Genomic DNA, 18,216 nt, shown 5'->3' with positions numbered 1-18,216 from the left:
CTTTTCCCCTGCAAGTTAATCTTGTGTGCTGTCTAATAATGGTTCTCAACCAGGGACAGTTTTGCCCCTCCTGCCCTGGATGTTTAGCAGTGTCTCATATATTTTTGGTTGTCTCACGTGGGTAGGGGTGATATTGGCATCTAGTGGGAAGGGACAGAGATGCTGCTAAACATCCTGTTCTGTACTGGGAAGGCCTCCACAACAAGGAATTATTCAGCCCCCAACGAATGTTGAGATTGAGAAACTCTGCCCTAAAATCAGAGTAGGATTTAGTGCTCTTTCCCTTTTATGATTTGAGTTATCACGTTCTTTCTGAAGAATCCTGACATTTGAGAAACTTCAAAACTCATCGGATGTGCCCAAGACCTTGTCCAAAAATCTATCAGTAACCACACAGCCCACTAGTTTTCCCAAAGAAGCAATAGATGGAGGCTTACCTTGAAGAACTGGCAAAACAAGCTGTGTGGAAAAGATAACTAGAGATCTGGCTTCTGAGTTAGAAGAGAAGAGAAGACACGTTTATTAAGAGGCTTTTATGTCCTAGGCCCTTTACAGAAATTATCTCACCTAATTAGGATGGCCATAGATTTAGTTATCCAAATTAGGGCCATTTTGAGAGGGAAAGAAGGCACTATTAATAATTAAGCTGATACAAGGGGCACACACCACGATTTTCCTAGACAAACCGGTGTGTGTGTCACCTCACGCTTATTTCTTAATACAGCCTCACGATGAAATTATTATAATCCTTACTTTTAAGATGAAGAAATTGAGGTTCGGAGAGTTTAAGTAACTTGCTCAAAGTTACTCAGCTTGTAATAAGTAGAGGTGGGATTTAACCCAGGCAGTGTGAGTCCCTAGATCTGTCCCAGCTCTGGACCCACTCTCTGTGTAGTCTGGGCAAAGCACGTGGGCTTGACTATAATGGGGCAGGAACTCCCACACTGCTATCCCAGCAATGCTGGGGTATAAACCTCCTGATAGCATGTGTGAGGGCGTGTCTGGATAAACTTTTATCAGATGTAGAAGCTTATGACTATTTCCTAAGATTTACTACCAGATGTTTGAAATCTTTTGGTTACTGGTATCCTTCATTTTGCCTGTCAGATGTAGCTTCTTGGTTAACGGTGAATGTTAATGTCTCTTTAGAGACCTAGGAATATAATCCTCCATTGAATTGGTTCTTCTCTTCCCGAATGCTAACTCTTTGCCTACATTGCCCCTTCCCCTGGAAATCCTCTTTTTTTTTTTTTTCCTAGCCAAAGCCCCTCTCATTAACCCAAATCCTACAAATCCTTCCCACTCTGTTGGAAGCCCCACTTACTTCATATAAAATCTCCCCTGACCATCCCAGCCCTTGGTGATCACTCACCTTCCTGCCTGAGCTGACGGAGCAATTAGCATGCATACAACAGACCTGAATATGGAATCCACTGGACTTTCTCCCCACCTGGGCTCTCACATCCCTTGCAACAGGGTGCATTTTGATGTATGGAGTCCAAAGCAATGGATGGAAGGCCCTGTTCTGCCACTAATTAGCCACGGGACTTCAGATAATTTCTTTGACTTCTCTGAACCTTAGTTTTTTTATGTGTAGCACAGAAACGTGGCTGGGGGTGAGCACTGATGGAGATAATGGATGCTAAGCTACATTGGAAGCAATGAAGCATGATTCTTCTGACAGATAGTGTTATCTTTGTAATCCTTAGGGGTTGGTAAGAAGAGCAGGGTCTCTAGAGTCAGCAGATGAGGGTTGAATCCAGGCTCTGCTACGTGTTGCCTGTGTAAACATGGGCAAGACATTTTCTCATCTGCCAAGTAGGAATAATAACATCTACCTAGTGGGGATATTGGAAGAATTAATGAGACAATGCTTTTCAAGTGCATAGCACTGCATCTACCACATAGTAGGTACGCAATAAGGTTTTGCTTACCCTTCCCCTTCTCTTGATATACGCTCCTCTTGATATATGTTCTAATTTTTAATAAAAATATAAGTTCTGTCTTTGTCAACAAATATTCTGAATATAATATGGATAATATCCTTATTATATCACATTACATTATATTATATTATATGTACCTAATATCCATTACTAGTAAAGGGATCTGTTAACACCGTGAATGGTCAGTGTCCATGTGATAATGCCCCCCCAAAAAAATCTAAAGGATGTCTTCTTAACAAGGGCCGCCTGCAGATGTGGGTGGACATGTTTCCCAAAGACATGCCTCAGCCTGGACCTCCTGTTGACATTTCGCCAAGGAAACCCAAAGGGTAAGTAACCTGCAGCCCCACCTTCAAGGAAAGAGACCAAGGTCTCGGACTAAAGGATCATGTCATTTGATCTGGTGTCTGATACATTACATTAATCAGCTGACACCTGATAATCATGCCTCACTTGCCACCCGGCCAAGTACAGCAGCGGGTGAGTGGTGGTGATAATAGTAGTGGTGGGGATTGAAATGGTGGCCCCTGTTTTATGGTAGGAGCCCCTGAGTTTCAACATTCTGAAAAATGTCAGTTAATGGAAGGAGGATCTGCTCAGAGAAATTCATGTTCTTGGCGATTCCAGCTGGGACACTTGGTTTTGATGGAACGAAGACCTTAAGTCTTGACATTTTAGAACTTGGTAAAGTTGAGGAAGCTTATAGACTCACAGCAGTACCAGAATCACATAGACACCAATCGACTCAGCGTCCAAGGTCTTCAACCTAAGTCTGCCTTCCCTTATCCCAGGTATGAATTGAGAGTGACCATCTGGAACACGGAAGATGTCATTTTAGAGGATGAGAATATCTTCACAGGACAAAAATCAAGTGATATTTATGTTAAAGGGTAAGATCACCAGCAAACTCCATACCCCCTTTCCTTCTCCTCTTCACCTCTTTAACTCCTAACCGTCTCACAAAAGGAGTCCATCTTACTCACCTTGTTAGATGAGGTCACTTTCTTTGTCAAGTATTTGCCTTATTTGGTCATTTTGCTAAGAATGATTATCCCATGAAATATTTTTGTGAGGAAGTCTTATTATATAAACATCTCTTTCAGTTAAATATTGGATGCCTAAACTTTTTGAATGACATTCAAAATACCTTTACACCAGAAGGAAGCAGAGAGCTGTAGTGCTATTGATGAAAGATTAAGTGTTAAGAAGATTATAAGCCTAGTACAAAAGCTAAACTTTATACCTTCCCGTTTGCTAGTTTTACCAACCTAGGACTCAGGAAACTAAATATTTTGTATCTCTCTCTTACATCTTGGCTATAACACAAATGTCTTTGTAGGTTTCCTTTTCGCCCCTAATCAGGGAGGGAGGTGAAGTGGTAGAGAATCAGAAACAATGTGACTTAAACATGTACCCTCAGATAAAACTCATCTCAGAAACAGTCAATTCATCTCAGCCTTATTTTGGTATCTCTTTGTTTTCCCCCAACAAGAAACCCCCTTCCTCACTGACACTCCCATTTCTAGTACACTATTAAGTCTGTTCATTTTACTCCCAAAATAGCTGTCAGCACTGTCCATTCTCTTCATCTCACCACATCACCATCATCATCTTTTCCTCCATCATTTCCTGCTAGGGTCACTGAAATACCAATACTATCTGAATTGGTCTCTCCCTATTCAGTCTTGCCTCCAATAATCTGTTCTCTATTGTTGAAACACGAGTTATCTTTTCAAAACACAATCTGAGCACATCAGTCCTGTACTTAAAACCCTTTAATGACATCCTATTTTCTCTAGACAAAGATCCAAATCCCTCATATGTCCTAAAATATCACACATGACTAGACTTTGCCTATGTCTCCAGACTCATCTCGCTGGATCAATACTCCCCCTTGCCTTCAGCTCTCTAGTCACACCGAGCTTCTTTCCCTTTTTAGAATGTGTCCTCACCTCTTCTTCCACAGGGCCTTTGCACATCCCTCACTGGTGACTTTTGCCATCCCACCTATCTCCCTCCATCCTCTTCCCTCCATGACTGTAGCTCCATGAAGGCAAGAACCATCCCTGTTTGCTCCCATCACTCCCCTAGCATCTAGCTCACTCCTTGCCTCGTAAGAGATACCACACATATATTGGTTGACCGAGCACCATCTTTAGCTAAATAATTGTGCCCATACCCCAAGTGGTACCACTCCTCTGGGAATAGAAGGGTATTTACCCTCCCCTGCCGCAGGGTGGGTTGGGGTGGAGGGAGGGATGTCTGCTTTCAGAAAGCAAGTGGTTTGGCATTATCAATTAGTTTGAATTAAAAGTACCTTTTTTCTCAAGAATTAATTAGCTGTGGATAAAGTACTAGGGGAAAATGTATTCATTGTAGCTTACTTTATACTTGGCACGGAGGAAAAAGACTAGATAATACTAAGAGGAAATAACATAATAGATCATTTGGAGTACACAAGCACTGTACATGTACTATCTCATATAATTCCTCTGAATTTCTATGAACTAGATATTGTCATTGCTTCCATTTTCCAGATGAAACAAAGGCACAGAGAGGTTAGATAATTTACCTATGTAATGTAGCAATGTAATGTAGTGGGTGCAGAAATGGTACGTGTTACAAAGAGGTCGCCCAAGGTGAGAGGAAACTCAGATTACACTTTCATTTCACATTTCCTGACTTCTCCCTTTTTACTGAGTGCGGCTTCAGATCTACCCAAGAACTGAAGACAATTCCCCAACCTGACTTAGACCGAGAGTCTTGTTTCAGTTTCCGACCCTTTGATCCCTATTTATCTCTTTCGGATTCAATGGAAGCTTTCATCTAAATCTAACTATATCATAATTTTAAAACCATGGATCTGTGACCACAATGAAACTAGTTAAATCGCTCTTGATTATACTGATGCCTGAATAATGTGCTCTGAGTGTTTAATTCTTTTTCTGTCTTTATTCAGGTGGTTAAAGGGTTTGGAAGATGACAAGCAGGAAACAGACGTGCATTACAACTCTCTGACTGGAGAGGGGAACTTCAACTGGCGCTTTCTGTTTCCATTTCAGTATCTCCCAGCAGAGAAGCAAATGGTCATTACCAAGAGGGAGAACATCTTTTCCTTAGAGAAGATGGAGTGTAAGACGCCAGCTGTGTTGGTGCTTCAGGTTTGGGATTTTGAAAGGCTGTCTTCAGATGATTTTCTGGGTAAGCCAGTGGCTTCATCAAGCTCGTATTAATGTTGAGGGTTTTGTCCCAGCTTTTGGAGAACTTAGTCTGAGTTAGCTCCAGGGATAGTAATTTCAATGCTATTTAATAATTTTGATAGCAAAATATTGAAACACTCCAAATAGCCCTTAATAGGGGATTGACTCAGTAAGTTACAGTGAATCCCTATGGTGGAAGATACTTATTCAAACAGACTAAAATTGACCTTTGCTTTACTACTAAGAAGCTATTAAGTTTTGAGCTAATTACTGGTCTCCTCTGTACCTCAGTTTTCTGCAGCTGTAAAATGGGGATAATAATATTACAACCTCAGAGGGGAGCTGTAAATGTGATAATATAATTTAAAAACGAAGGACAGTGCTTCAGACATAGTAAGCACTCAATAAGTGATAACCCTGCAGCCATTAAAATATTAGAATATTTAATGAGTTGGATAGTTGTGCATTAAGTGAAAAAAAGTGTATAGGAAAAAATCCCCTTTCGGTAAAAAATATGTTTATTTTTATAGGAGAAAGAGATAGTCAGAGATAGCCAAAGAGACAGAAAGACTGATATAAGGATATGAACTAATAAGTAGGACAGTCGTCAACTTTTGGGAGGTGGAAAAATAATAGAAAAAAAGATTTCTATTTTTTGCTAATGTGCACGCTCTAAATGTTCACAGTGAACATACATCACTTTCGAAATAAGGAAAGGTTATTAAGGAGAGAGAAATAGAACATTCTCGTGGAATTATCTTACTCTGGCTTATATTCACTCATTGAAAATACACTGTTGAAAACTAGTGAATACAACAAAAAAGAAGCAGACTCACAGGTGACAGAGAACAAACTACTGGTTACCAGTGGGCAGAAGGACGGGGAGAGAGGCAAGATAGGGGTAGGGGAGAGGGAGGTACAAACTACTAGGTGTGAGATAGGCTCAAGGAGGTATCATACAACACAGGGAATACAGCCACTATTTTGTAATAACTGTAAATGGAGAGCAACATTTAAAATGTATAAAACAGTTTTAAAAAGAGAAAACATTGTTGAGAGCCCACGATGGTACTAGAGAGCAGCTACCAAGACGGTAAGACTGAGTCCCCAACCTGCAGTTTAGTGGGCTCAGAGACAGAGGTATGGTCGGGGGAGGAGGTTCTTACAGGTTGTCTGTGCTAAGGCAGGGAACAGCTCAAAGGATAGACACGTAACCCAGATCACGCTCAGGGAGCAGAGAAGAGGCCCAACAGATGACACCGGAAACTAAGGCTTGAAAGTTACATATGGTAGCTCTGCCCTTGTCTTCTACCTGCTGCCCTATTACTAATGCTTTAAATGCACCAAACATGTCTTGGTCATATTTGTGCCCTCAGTACCTGGCACATGTCTGTGGATCCCATGTGGTCCTGACTGAATGACCAGTGAGTGGATGGATGACCAGTGAGTGGGTGAATGAGGATGATGATGGATTTTCAAGCCCTTCTATAACTGTTAAGGACATCTCTTCACAGGCTCCCTGGAGATGAACCTCAATAGTTTTCCCCGAGCAGCTAAGGCTGCCAAAGACTGCGATCTCACCAAGTTTGAAAATGCAAGTGAGGAGAGCAAGATATCCATATTCCAGCAAAAGCGTGTGCGGGGCTGGTGGCCTTTCACTAAAAGCGAAGAACTCACGGTAAGTGACAGCTGTAGGAGATGGGGTGAGGGTGGGGCAGGCAGGGGACCTCATATTCTTTAAATGAGTCATTTTGTAAACTTCAAGTCAAGTGCCCTAAAATGACATAGAGCCCTTTAGGGCAAAGTTTCTTATGTTTCCTATGAAACAAACGGCAGTGATTATGTATATATTCCATAATGGCAGTCATCTATTATATTTTTATAGCCCTGCAGAGTTTGCCAAATATGTTCAGATCCCTTCTGTTATTTCATTTGATCCTAATTGACTATTTTCCATGTAATTTGTTTCTTCATTTCATTCAACAAATATTTATTGAGCATCTATTAAAGGATAGGCCCTGAGAATAATACAGTCCAATGTCAAAGACAGACACACAAGGGTAAATAGATGAACACACAAATGCACAGAGAGTCACCCACAGGCACACCAAGAAAGCAAATTCTTCTTTTTTTTTTTTAAGAGAAAAAAGTGAATTTTATTTGAGCCAAACTGAGGATTACAGTGTGAGAAACAGACCCTCAGGGAGCTCTGAGAATTGCTCTGCCTAGCAAATTCTTAAAACAAGGGCTGGGAAGTGCTGAGTTAAGGCATATCCAAGGCAGATATTCCCACTCCATACAGCGGTTAGAGAACTTTCTGTGACTGTGAACCTTTATAGTTGAGACCTAAAGAATGAAAAGTAGTGAGCCATAGGGAAAAATATGGAAGTGCATTTGTCACCAAGCAAACACCACAGGCAAAGGCCCTGAGGTGAGAATGAGTTCAGTGCATAGGAGGAATTAAAATACAAACAAGCAAAAACCTCACACAATTGGAGCAGGGTGAAGAGAGGGTGACGCCAATGAAGTGGAGAGGAAACCAGAGCTGGATCATGCAGCCCTCAGACGCCATGTTGAAGAGTTTATGGATTTCGGTCTCAGATCAACAGGAAGCCAGTGAATGGTTTCTAGCAGGGAGGTGAGGGGATCTGATTCACACAGGAAACAGTCCCTCACTGCAATGGGGACAATGGGTGGGAGAGGGCCACAAGTGGCGAAAGAGAAGTAGGCAGCGATGTAGGAAGAAAACAATGAAAATGTGCTGAGACATAAACCCAGAGAGGAGAGAGTCTTTTGCGGACAGCTGGGTCTTTGTGTCAAATGCTCCTGGGTGGTTGCATAAGCAGAGAGGTGTCGATTGGGTTTAACGGCGTGGAGGTCACTGGCGACCTTTTATTTATTTATTTATTAAAATTAATTAATTTCTAACTGAAGTACAGTTGATATACAATATTATACGTTACAGGTGTACAATATAGTGATTCACAGTTCTTGAAGGTTATGTTCCATTTACAGTTATTATAAAATACTGGCTCTATTCCCCGTGTTGTACAATATATCCTTGTAGCTTATTTTATACATAATAATTTGTACCTCTCCTGGCGACCTTTTTAAAAAGCAGTGTTGTGAAAGTTCATAGCAACATTATTCATAATAGCCCCAAAGTGGAACCACCCAAATGTCCATCAGCTGATGAATGGATAAACAAAATGTGGTATGTTAACCGAAATTTCAGAAACAGAGACCTTATTGAAGTAAAGAGGTGCTTATCTGGGGTTTGTTAGGACCATAGCCCGGGAGACACAGATTCAAGAAGCATTTGAATTGTGTTCTGTTGGACTACAAAATGGGGGATGCTTATAAAGCAAAGCGGGGCAAGGTTACACAGGTTGTTTGTCAAGAACTAGGATCGGAGCTGGCAAGAAGTAAGGGCGCTTATTAAACAAGAACTGGTTGGGGTTCAAAATGATTACATTGTTGCAAAAGGGTTGGGGAAACTTTGAAACTACAAGGTTTCAGGGTGCAGCTGCTAGCAGATACTGTTTTGAAGATGGCCAGTAGTGTCCTAGAATTTGATACAGTTCAGAAAATTCAAGTTCCCAGTGATTTAGGAACATGTCTGCAACTGCATCCACAATGGTCACCTGGCTGCATTTTGTTATTTATTTATTTATTTAGCTGCACTGTGCAACACGTGGGGGATCTTTGTTCTCCGACCAGGGATCAAAGCCGGGTCCCCTGCATTGGAAACACCGAGTCTTAACCATTGGACCACCAGGGAGGTCCCACCTGGCTCCATTTTGGATGCCTGAACCGTAGTTACTCCATTTTGATTTTTAAATGGCTTTAAATATGTCATCAGGTATATCCATACAGTGGAATAGAATTCAGCCATAAAAAAGAATAAAGTGCTGACAGATGCTCCAACAATAGACTGCTAGTTATTTCTCCTGCAAAAACTGGGTTATTTGGAGTTAACAAAGAATTGCAATTTGAGGTCTGCAACCATGGCTAGCCATGTGCAAATCCCCAGCAAAAATGGAGAGAACTCTTTTATAGAGGGGGAAAGGAAGTTGGGAGTGCTATAGTTAACAGAGTCCATGGCTTTTCACTGACTGAGCCATGACTGTCTCTCATTGGCTGAGCTCTTGCCAGGTGAGAAGAGAAAGTCTTTCTTCTTCCTGTTACGCTCTGCTATCAGCATAGGGCATGAGAGCTCCCGTTTCAGGTCTCTCAACTCTATTTTAATTGAGGTTTCTCTTTATTAATTTTTATAGTTTCCATGTCTATAAAATGAGTAGTTTGGACTGGGTGCCTCCAAGGTGTGTTTCCAGCAAAGACATTCTCTAATTCCAACTCTGCATGAACTCCCCTCCCGTGCCTTGAAGCCAGCAGTCAGAACATCATTGTCATCTTATTCCAATTACCAGCAGCCAGGAGGGATTTGTTTATGGGCAGTGCCACCTGCCAGGCTTATTTTTAAAGCTGCTTATCTGTACACCCAAGCAGTGTAATTTAGACATTTGGATCGCACAGCTCCTAGTGTGGAATATGGATAGTAAGTGAAAAACAGCTCCAGTGGAACTGCAAAAGAATGGGTACCCTTTGGAGAAGGAAAGGGAATATGTATTGAACATGTTCTTCATGAAACACATTGCATTATGCATTTTATATGCATTATCCTACTAAAAGCAACCTTCAAAGAAATCACTCCTTTAGAAGATGGAGATCAGGAAGTTTCTTTTACAGGTTAATCTCGCAAGTCTACAGTTAGGTAGCCCAGGTAAGTCCCAAGAGCATAACAACTAAAACTACCTCCAGGTTAGTGTGAAAAACAATTGTCAGCATTTATTATGGCCATGTACACTAGCAACTAAAGGTTCAATGATCAATAAGACACATTTCTGCCATCCAGAATTTCACAGCTTAGCTGAGGCAGCTGGTAGACAAGACAAATCATCTAAATAGTATGTGGCAAATTCAGATTCTCCAGGAGTGGAGGTATTTTCATGTGAAGAGCATTTTTAAGACAAAGTATATTATATGCATTTATAGGAAATTTGAAAGACACAAAAATGTGGAAAGGAAGAAATAGCGCCCATATGCACATCACCCAAAGAAAACTATTGCTAACATTTTGGTTATTCCCAATATGCATAGGTTTTGGTTAATTTTATATAATAGTGATCATTCTACGTTAAAAATAATGCCTTGTTCATTTTGCTTTATTCAGTGTTACAATGAGCATTCCCCTACATTTTATTATGAATATTACTAATTCTTTGTATTCTCAAAATAGAAATGCTACAGTTAAATCATGTTTTTTCCTCAACATACATGCATTAAAAAATTTAAACATGCAGAAAGTTGAAAGAATAGTACAATGATCAGCTATATACCCACCACCTAGATTTAATATTTGTAGACATTTTGATATATTTATTTTGTCTGTATATGTGAATATATGGATATAGTTTACACACACACACACACACACACACACACACACACACACACACAGGCTGAACCATTTAGGAGTAAGTTGTAGACATTCTGACACTTCACCCCTAAAGACTCCCTATGCATCTCCTGAGAATACTCACACATACATATATATGTGTGCAGATACATATGTGTGTGTATATATATATATGTATATGTATGTATGTATGTATGTATAGGTGTATATTCCTCTTCCTCAAGGATTTACCAGTACACATTCCCACCATTAATGTATGTGAATGCCTCATCTCATATGAGTGACAGTTGTGTTTAATAAGCAATAATTATTGCTGAAGAAGGCATGTCCAACCTGAACACAATCACTTCTCAGCCTCCCCCAGCGTCCACCCTCCAGGCCCAGTGAAGTTTGAAGCCCATAAACAATGGATGCAATACAACCAATCTAGTCTTTTTAGGACCTTTCCTTATCATTTTCTTCCATCCATAGATGTCATTAGGTTAATAGATAGTCTCTCACACTGTCCATTTTTTCTAGCTCTGATTTAAAATTACATTTGGAGGATATTATTAGCTTAAGACCTCTACCTGGTACTTGGTTCAATACTGATGATTGAAATAGGACATGGAACCCTCTGTGTGGAGAGACACGGAAGGAGGAGCAGCGTTTATCAGACTATGACAGTAAACACCTTCCCCTGCTGCCTCTGTGATACCAGATAAATGCTTTGTGACCGCAAAGGCAGGGCAGTGAAGCGGGGACAAGGCTTTTCATGATGTTAGCTGACAACTGCTATGCCTAGGGCAGAATTAATTTCATATTCTCTGCCTCCTTTTTTTCTTTGCATTTTTTTTTCCTGTGGGAATATGCATCCTTGGGACTTCTCTGGGAGTTTTCTGAATGGGCAGAATATATTTCTCAGGAAATTATGCGTTTCTGTCCATAAAATAGTGTTGAAGTTAACAACTATGATTTTTTAAGTGTTTACTATTCACCAGGCACTGAGTTGAGCACTTTATAAGTGTTGTATCATTTATTTTTCAAAGCAATCTGATGGGGTACATGCTATTAACGTCCCAGATCACTGAGACTCAAAGAGGGCACGTAACTCACCCAAGGTCACACAGCTAGTAAGTGGTAGAGCACGATTTCAGATGCCAATTTGTCTGCACCAAATCGTACCCACTCAGTTCCTGTGCTCCGCTATGCTATACTATTCCTTAAGCTACCCAAGGCAAGTCATTAGATGGAAGTCAAAAACATGTTCTTTTTTTTCTTTTTAAAACCAATTTATTAAAATATAATATACTTACATACAGAAACGAGTAGTATACGTTACAGAAGAGTGTGCCAATCATGAATTTTCACGCACTGAACACTCCTATCGGCACCTAGACAAAGAAGCAGAACCTCTCCAGTGACCCAGACCCCTCCTGCCCCTGTCCTGACCACTCTCCTGACCTCTGACCTCATCATTTGATCATGTCTATTTCCTTCTTTAGCTAAATGAAATCACACATCGTGTATTCTTTTGTGTTTGGCTTCTTTTGTGCAACAATGTTTCTATATAGCAAGTGTGTTTTTCAACATTTTATCTGAAACATCAAAAATACATTCTAATGCTGGAGCCATGGCAATGACTATGAGGCCCCTCTTGAACATTTCAGAAAAGGTATATTGAGTCACTGTTAAATAAATAGGCTGCTTTTTTTTTTCCCACAAAAAGGAGCCACTTGGACACATAAAACAGCAGAGGATGGGACTTGGTATCAGAGGACCTGGGTACAAATCTTAGTTTTATAACACAAGTTAGCAAACATCATCAAGCCTTCGTTTCCTGGGCTGTAAAATGGGAATAAAAATGTCATTTGTTTTGCCAGGCTGTCAAATGGTTTAAATGGAATAATGTCTTCACACACCACCATGCAAGTTATACAGCACTAGGGCTGAGCTTATTGTTAGGCAATGAAGACACCTATGATCCTTTCACTCTCGTCCTAGCTTGTTCTCTGTTGATTTTTGTCCTCTCTTCCAAACGTTTTGGAGCCCAGCAATTGGTTAGTGACTCTTAAGCTCTATCAAGTATAGAGGAGTTGGATGAGGCTCCCAGCGTATAAATATATTGCTCAGTGGCGCTCAGATCATCGCTGAAAAACATCCGGAAATAAACCCTTTTGGCAGATTGGAAGCCTCTCTGCCATGAGTTCTGGGCTGGCTTCTTGGGTTTCTTCCAGCTGTGAAATCTTGCAGGGGCACCGTGGGCTCTAACTCTGCCTTTCATGAAACATAGAAGTTAGAGCCAAGTTGCTTTAAAGAGCCTCTGGCCATTTGATAGATGAGGAAACTAAGACCCAAGAAGACAAATGCTTTTAGGTGGCCATGATGAAGACAGTCATAGAATCATCTCACGTTAGAGCTGGGAAGGTCCTCATAAAACTTCTAGTCCAATTATCAGGCAGTTGGGAGGCAGCCTGCTATAATGGAAAGAGCATGAGCTTTGGAATCTTACAGACCTTGGTTCAAATTCCAGTTGGTTAACTTATTGCCTGTGTGACCTTGGGAAAGTTATTTGACTTTTATGGCTTCATTTCTCTATCAATATAAAGGAGACCTACTTTGCTAGTCACTGTAATAAATAGATGATAGATAGGTAGATAGATAGATAGATAGATAGATAGATAGATAATAGATCAAAAGAACAGACCTGGGACAAAACAGGCATTCAGTAAAGCATTGCAATTACAGTTAGAGTTATATTACTATTGCTCTACTGTTGATAGATGTGATAGAATGGATAGAAGCTTTATATTCTTTCTTTCCTGGTTTTCAAATACTTCCTGAGTGCCTTATGTGCAAGTCATTGCCAACGGAGCCAAAATTTCTCAATAGGAACAAGAGAGAGTACATATATACATATTTTAAAGGAATATTTCTGGATGATAGGAATTTAATGCCTTCTGAGTCGGGTCATGGTACTAGTCTAAAGAATGGATGAGACCACCTAGATCTGAACTCATGACTTCACTTGTAATAAAAGCCCACTGTGCTTCTTTACTGATTCAGACAACCATGAATCTGCCTCTCTTCTCCAGCTTCAAACTCACCCCAAATACTCTACTTTTCTCTAATTTCTCCCACGATTACATTTTCATGGCTGCCAGCAACTAAACTTGCTTGTTAAGAAGCCCTGGCATGGGATTCCCTGGTGGCGCAGTGGTTGAGAGTCTGCCTGCCGATGCAGGGGACGCGGGTTCGTGCCCCGGTCTGGGAAGATCCCACATGCCACAGAGCTGCTGGGCCTGTGAGCCATGGCCACTGAGCCTGTGTGTCCCGAGCCTGTGCTCCGCAATAGGAGAGGCCACATGAGTGGCCTGTGTACCAAAAAAAAAAAAAAAAAAAGCCCTGGCTTTTTCAGAAAGTATAGGTAAATTAACACAAGACCATTGGTTCATCAGAATCTTAGACCTTTTTACTGGGGTAGGAAATCAACCATGCCTCTGAAGTCAGGTAATACCCCATCCACATGGGATTCAGAAAGACAAGCTTTAACAGCAATCATAGGGGCTAAAATACTTTGGTGATGCTGCAGTCTCCAGCCACGTCTGTGTCCTTCCTATCACCTTGAATTTTGATCCACAAAACCAAAGGAGGCAGGAGAGAGGGTCCCCTCCACCAAGAACGGGAGCTCCAGGAGATCAAGGGTCCTATTTTTCTTAATCATTAAGTCCCCAGGGCCTAGAACAGTGCCTGGCATACAGGGGGTCCCCAAAAGTAATGAATGAACAAGAAAGAATAACTCCTACCTTTTGCAGACATCCTGTCTCATCCTTTGATAACCCAAGACTTACATCTCTGCCACTATCTTTGGCACAATGCTCTGAAGATGCATATGACTCATAATTTTCAAACCAAAGAGGCTGTTTCTTACTGAGGGAAGAGAAGGGGAGAGAGAGTGCTAGAATAAAAGGATAATTCTAAAACAGAGGGGACAACAAAAACAAGGAAGGATGACAGAAAAGCTTTTTGGCCAATGTAGGTCCATACCCACCCATCTCCTCTTGAGAGTCATTGACAGAGAAGAAAGAGGGCAGCAGATTCAAGAGGGTTCTGCCACTCAAGTAATTAGTCCCCCTTTTAATTCTTACTTTCTGTAATTCATATTACTTCTGCAGATATTAAATGATTACAAGTGAAATAGTCCATGCGACTGAGCATTTGTGTGTCTATGTGTACACGTGGGACCCCCTCTTCTCACAAAACTCAAGAGTAACGTCGTTCCAGGGCTTTTATTGTCGGTCATAAAAATGGCTTCTCCCAGGACCGAAAAGATAATATTTCCTCAAAATAAAGCAGGAGGATAGTCACAATCCTTCCTGACATTCTCCCACATGATAACACTTCTTCTAGAAGGTCGGCGTTGCCCACAGAAGTTCTTTGTGACTAGAAACTGAGAGTTTGTCTTTGTGCAGGGCAAGGTTGAAGCTGAGTTCCACCTCGTTACGGCAGAAGAAGCTGAGAAAAATCCTGTTGGAAAAGCCCGAAAGGAGCCAGAGCCCCTGGCCAAGCCGAAGTGAGTGAAGTCACGGGGTGGGGATGGGGACATCAGAAATGGGAAGGACCCTCTGAGGTCCCCATATCAGAGGATGAAAACATTTCCCTAGAGCATCCCGCTGGGAGAAGTGAGGAGTTAATAGGTACCATCCAATCAGTGTAGCTTTTTATTTCTATAATTGAAAAATATTCCAGAAACATTATAGAGTGTTTGGCAAATGGACAGGACACTTTTCCATAGAACTACCACATAAGCACTTCTAGAATAATTTCATATTTTTTTTCTGCTATTTTTTTCATGGGAATATAAGTTTCACATGCATTTTTTTTCTACTATTTCTCTAATTATGCATACAAAATTATCTTCATATTTCACTTATCCCTTGCTGAAAATTTTTGCTTTGTTGCCATAGTTGTCATAATTAGGATTTTTAAATGGCTGTGGAATAGTCCATAGACTTGATACCCATAATTGAGTTGGTTGCCACCCAGTAACTGGATGTTTAATTTACTTCTACCTTTTTTCTATTATTATAATATGATAAAAATGTTTCCCCTTTATAAATTATCACCTTAAAATAAATTTCCAGAAGTAGAATTACTAGCAGCAAGTGTTACCCTATTCAATTGAAACCATGGTTATATATCAATTAAAAAGTAAACATATATAGATATGAAATGTGTACACAAAATACTCTTTCAAATTGTATTTGTCCTACCCCTCCCTAGACTCCAAGTGTCTCATGATGAGTAGGTGGTCCCTTCTTTGTACCTACCTTTCATCTATCATAGTGTTAGGAACATAACTGGTGCTTCATTAATTCAAAATTATTTATTAAACTCCTACAATGTGTACCTACTAAAAAAAAAACACTTTGAAGAACACCAAAGAAATGTAAGATATAAACTCTGCCTTCCAGAAGCTTTCAGTCTGTTTAGAGAGAACACACAGGTTCATAAAACAGTCATCAGAGTGTGGAAGACATATGTTAGGTTCAAAAAGTGGGTAAGTCAAGCCACGAGTGAGGTAGGAATTCAGAATGAGGGGAATTATTGTGGACTGCGGTAGTCAGGAAGGGCTTCATGGAAGAGGCAGGGCTTGAGCTGGTCAGGGTGGGACGGACAGAGGGCCCTCAGTTCTCTGGCTGGGTCCTAACCAAACTCTTGCCCTCCTCCAGACCAACTTTTAAAATGATGAGGAATCATTATCACCCAAAATGTTAGCTTGCTTCTGCTTCAAGGCAACATGGTCTTCGCCCGTTCTCGGGCCTCTCGTTGTGGGCCCCTGGAGATTGGGAGTCAGAAATCCTTCCTGAGGTCTTGAGACTCCTATGTGTTGACAACATGGCCCCTTCCCTGATCTTCTCTTGCTTCCTTCTCAGCCGCCCAGACACCTCATTCTCCTGGTTTGTGACCCCCTTCAAGTGCCTGTACCACCTCATCTGGAGGAATTACAAGAAGTACATCATCATCGGTTTCATTCTGATCCTCCTCATCATCTTCCTGGCCCTCTTCATCTATACCTTGCCGGGAGCCATCAGCCGAAGGATCGTTGTGGGCTCATCGTAGAGGGTCATGGAGGACCCAGACCTTCCCTTTCTACTCCTCCTCCCTTCTTCCTCATCTGTAAATGTATAAGAATGTATGCTCTGTGCAGGCACTGTGCCGGCTGCTAAGGGGATAAACCCAGAGGGCCCAAGAGCCACTCCCTATGTCTAAGGACAGATCAGCTCTTCTTGGAGGAGATGGGAGAGGAATAGTCCTGCCCTACCCCAACCCTGCCACTACCTTTCCAATTTAAAAGCCTTAAGTCATGGTTTTGTCCATGGGCAGGATGAAATAATGGCTCCTTTACCCCATAGTAATCAATGGTGACCTCAAATTGACTTAGGAAAATATTTTCTAGAGCACTAAGTAAGGAATGTGTTTCATTGATGAGGTTTAGGAAAAAGCACAACATACATTTATGGTGACGTTGAAAAGGAAAAGAACAGCATTACTTTAGGACAGATTTGGAAGGAAGGTATTATACTTTCTTCTGGATTCTGGACAGTAAAACGACAAGTCAGGTCAACAAAACAATGCACATTGTTCAAATCCACAATAAATACAAGCTAAACATTGAAAATTCTTCTAAGTTAAATAGAGCTCATCAAATTTACTGTTATGTCAAAAGATGTTGGAATGCTGAAAAGCCTTTTAGCAAAAGTATTTGAAACACTTTCAGATCAGATGGTATCATAAGAAATGTGCCAGAAGAAGGGGTAAGCAGGCATAATTTAGGAATCAGCTCTGTCTGGTGTTCTACACATAGGTTATCGCTCATGGCCTGTCCTGTGTATAAAAAAATAATTAAAATAATGTTCTAGGCCTAATTGTGCAGCCCTGACCCTAAAGATACTACGCTTAAGAATTAAAAAGATTTTGAAGCAGAAAACCCATTTCCCAAGAAGTTGTCATGAGTCCCTACTTGTGTTCTTAAATGGGATTAATTTAAATCTATTCATTTGACGGATTAGAGTTGTTCTTGCTGCTTAAATTTGGTTCAGGGTGGTTTGGTTTTGTTTTGTTCTTTTAACAACATTTGAATCTTTCCTCCCAAACCGACTAAGCAAAACATAATTAATACTAGCAACAACACCAAGCAACTCACAGGATATGATATCCAATTCTGTGTCTCCAGCAGTTGAAACAGTTGGTGCCTTTTTTGCTCTTTTCCCTCAAAAATACACATAAATGGAAATTGGGATTGACTTCACAGCTGGGGAATTTATTCATTCAACAGCTAATTATTGAGTTCCATCCTTGTTCCAACTGCTGTGATTAACTCTAGGGTCTCAAAAGTACACAGTCAGATAAACTAAATCTTTGCTCTAAAGGAGCATAGGGTTTGATAGACAGAAGATATTAATCAAATAATCACACACAGATAAATACAGACTGATGGATCGAATAGGGGCAAAGTACTGGGAGCAGAAAGACCATCTAAAGGAGGCCCCGTAGCCAGTCTGGCAGTCAGGAAGGCTTCCTAGGGAAGTAATGACTGAAGGGAGATAAA

At 40.8% G+C, this 18,216-nt stretch overlaps 1 protein-coding gene across 1 annotated transcript in view; it reads left to right on the top strand.

Moving 5' to 3' along the window:
* FER1L6 (fer-1 like family member 6) overlaps nt 1–17,918 on the top strand; it is a 174,623-nt gene extending 156,705 nt beyond the window's left edge. Inside the window, exons 40-45 of the mRNA XM_079901955.1 lie at nt 2,187–2,275; nt 2,738–2,836; nt 4,906–5,147; nt 6,661–6,824; nt 15,077–15,177; nt 16,541–17,918. Of these exons, the coding sequence (XP_079758081.1) occupies nt 2,187–2,275; nt 2,738–2,836; nt 4,906–5,147; nt 6,661–6,824; nt 15,077–15,177; nt 16,541–16,727 (882 nt within the window). The 3' untranslated portion in view covers nt 16,728–17,918. The remainder of the gene's footprint in view (nt 1–2,186; nt 2,276–2,737; nt 2,837–4,905; nt 5,148–6,660; nt 6,825–15,076; nt 15,178–16,540) is intronic.
* The last annotated feature ends 298 nt before the right edge of the window (nt 17,919–18,216 follow it).

This window comes from Stenella coeruleoalba, assembly GCF_951394435.1.
Source record: "Stenella coeruleoalba genome assembly, chromosome: 17".
NCBI lineage: Eukaryota > Metazoa > Chordata > Mammalia > Artiodactyla > Delphinidae > Stenella > Stenella coeruleoalba.
The sequence above is the reverse complement of the archived record's forward strand: the minus strand, read 5'-3'. Positions and strand labels throughout refer to the sequence as shown.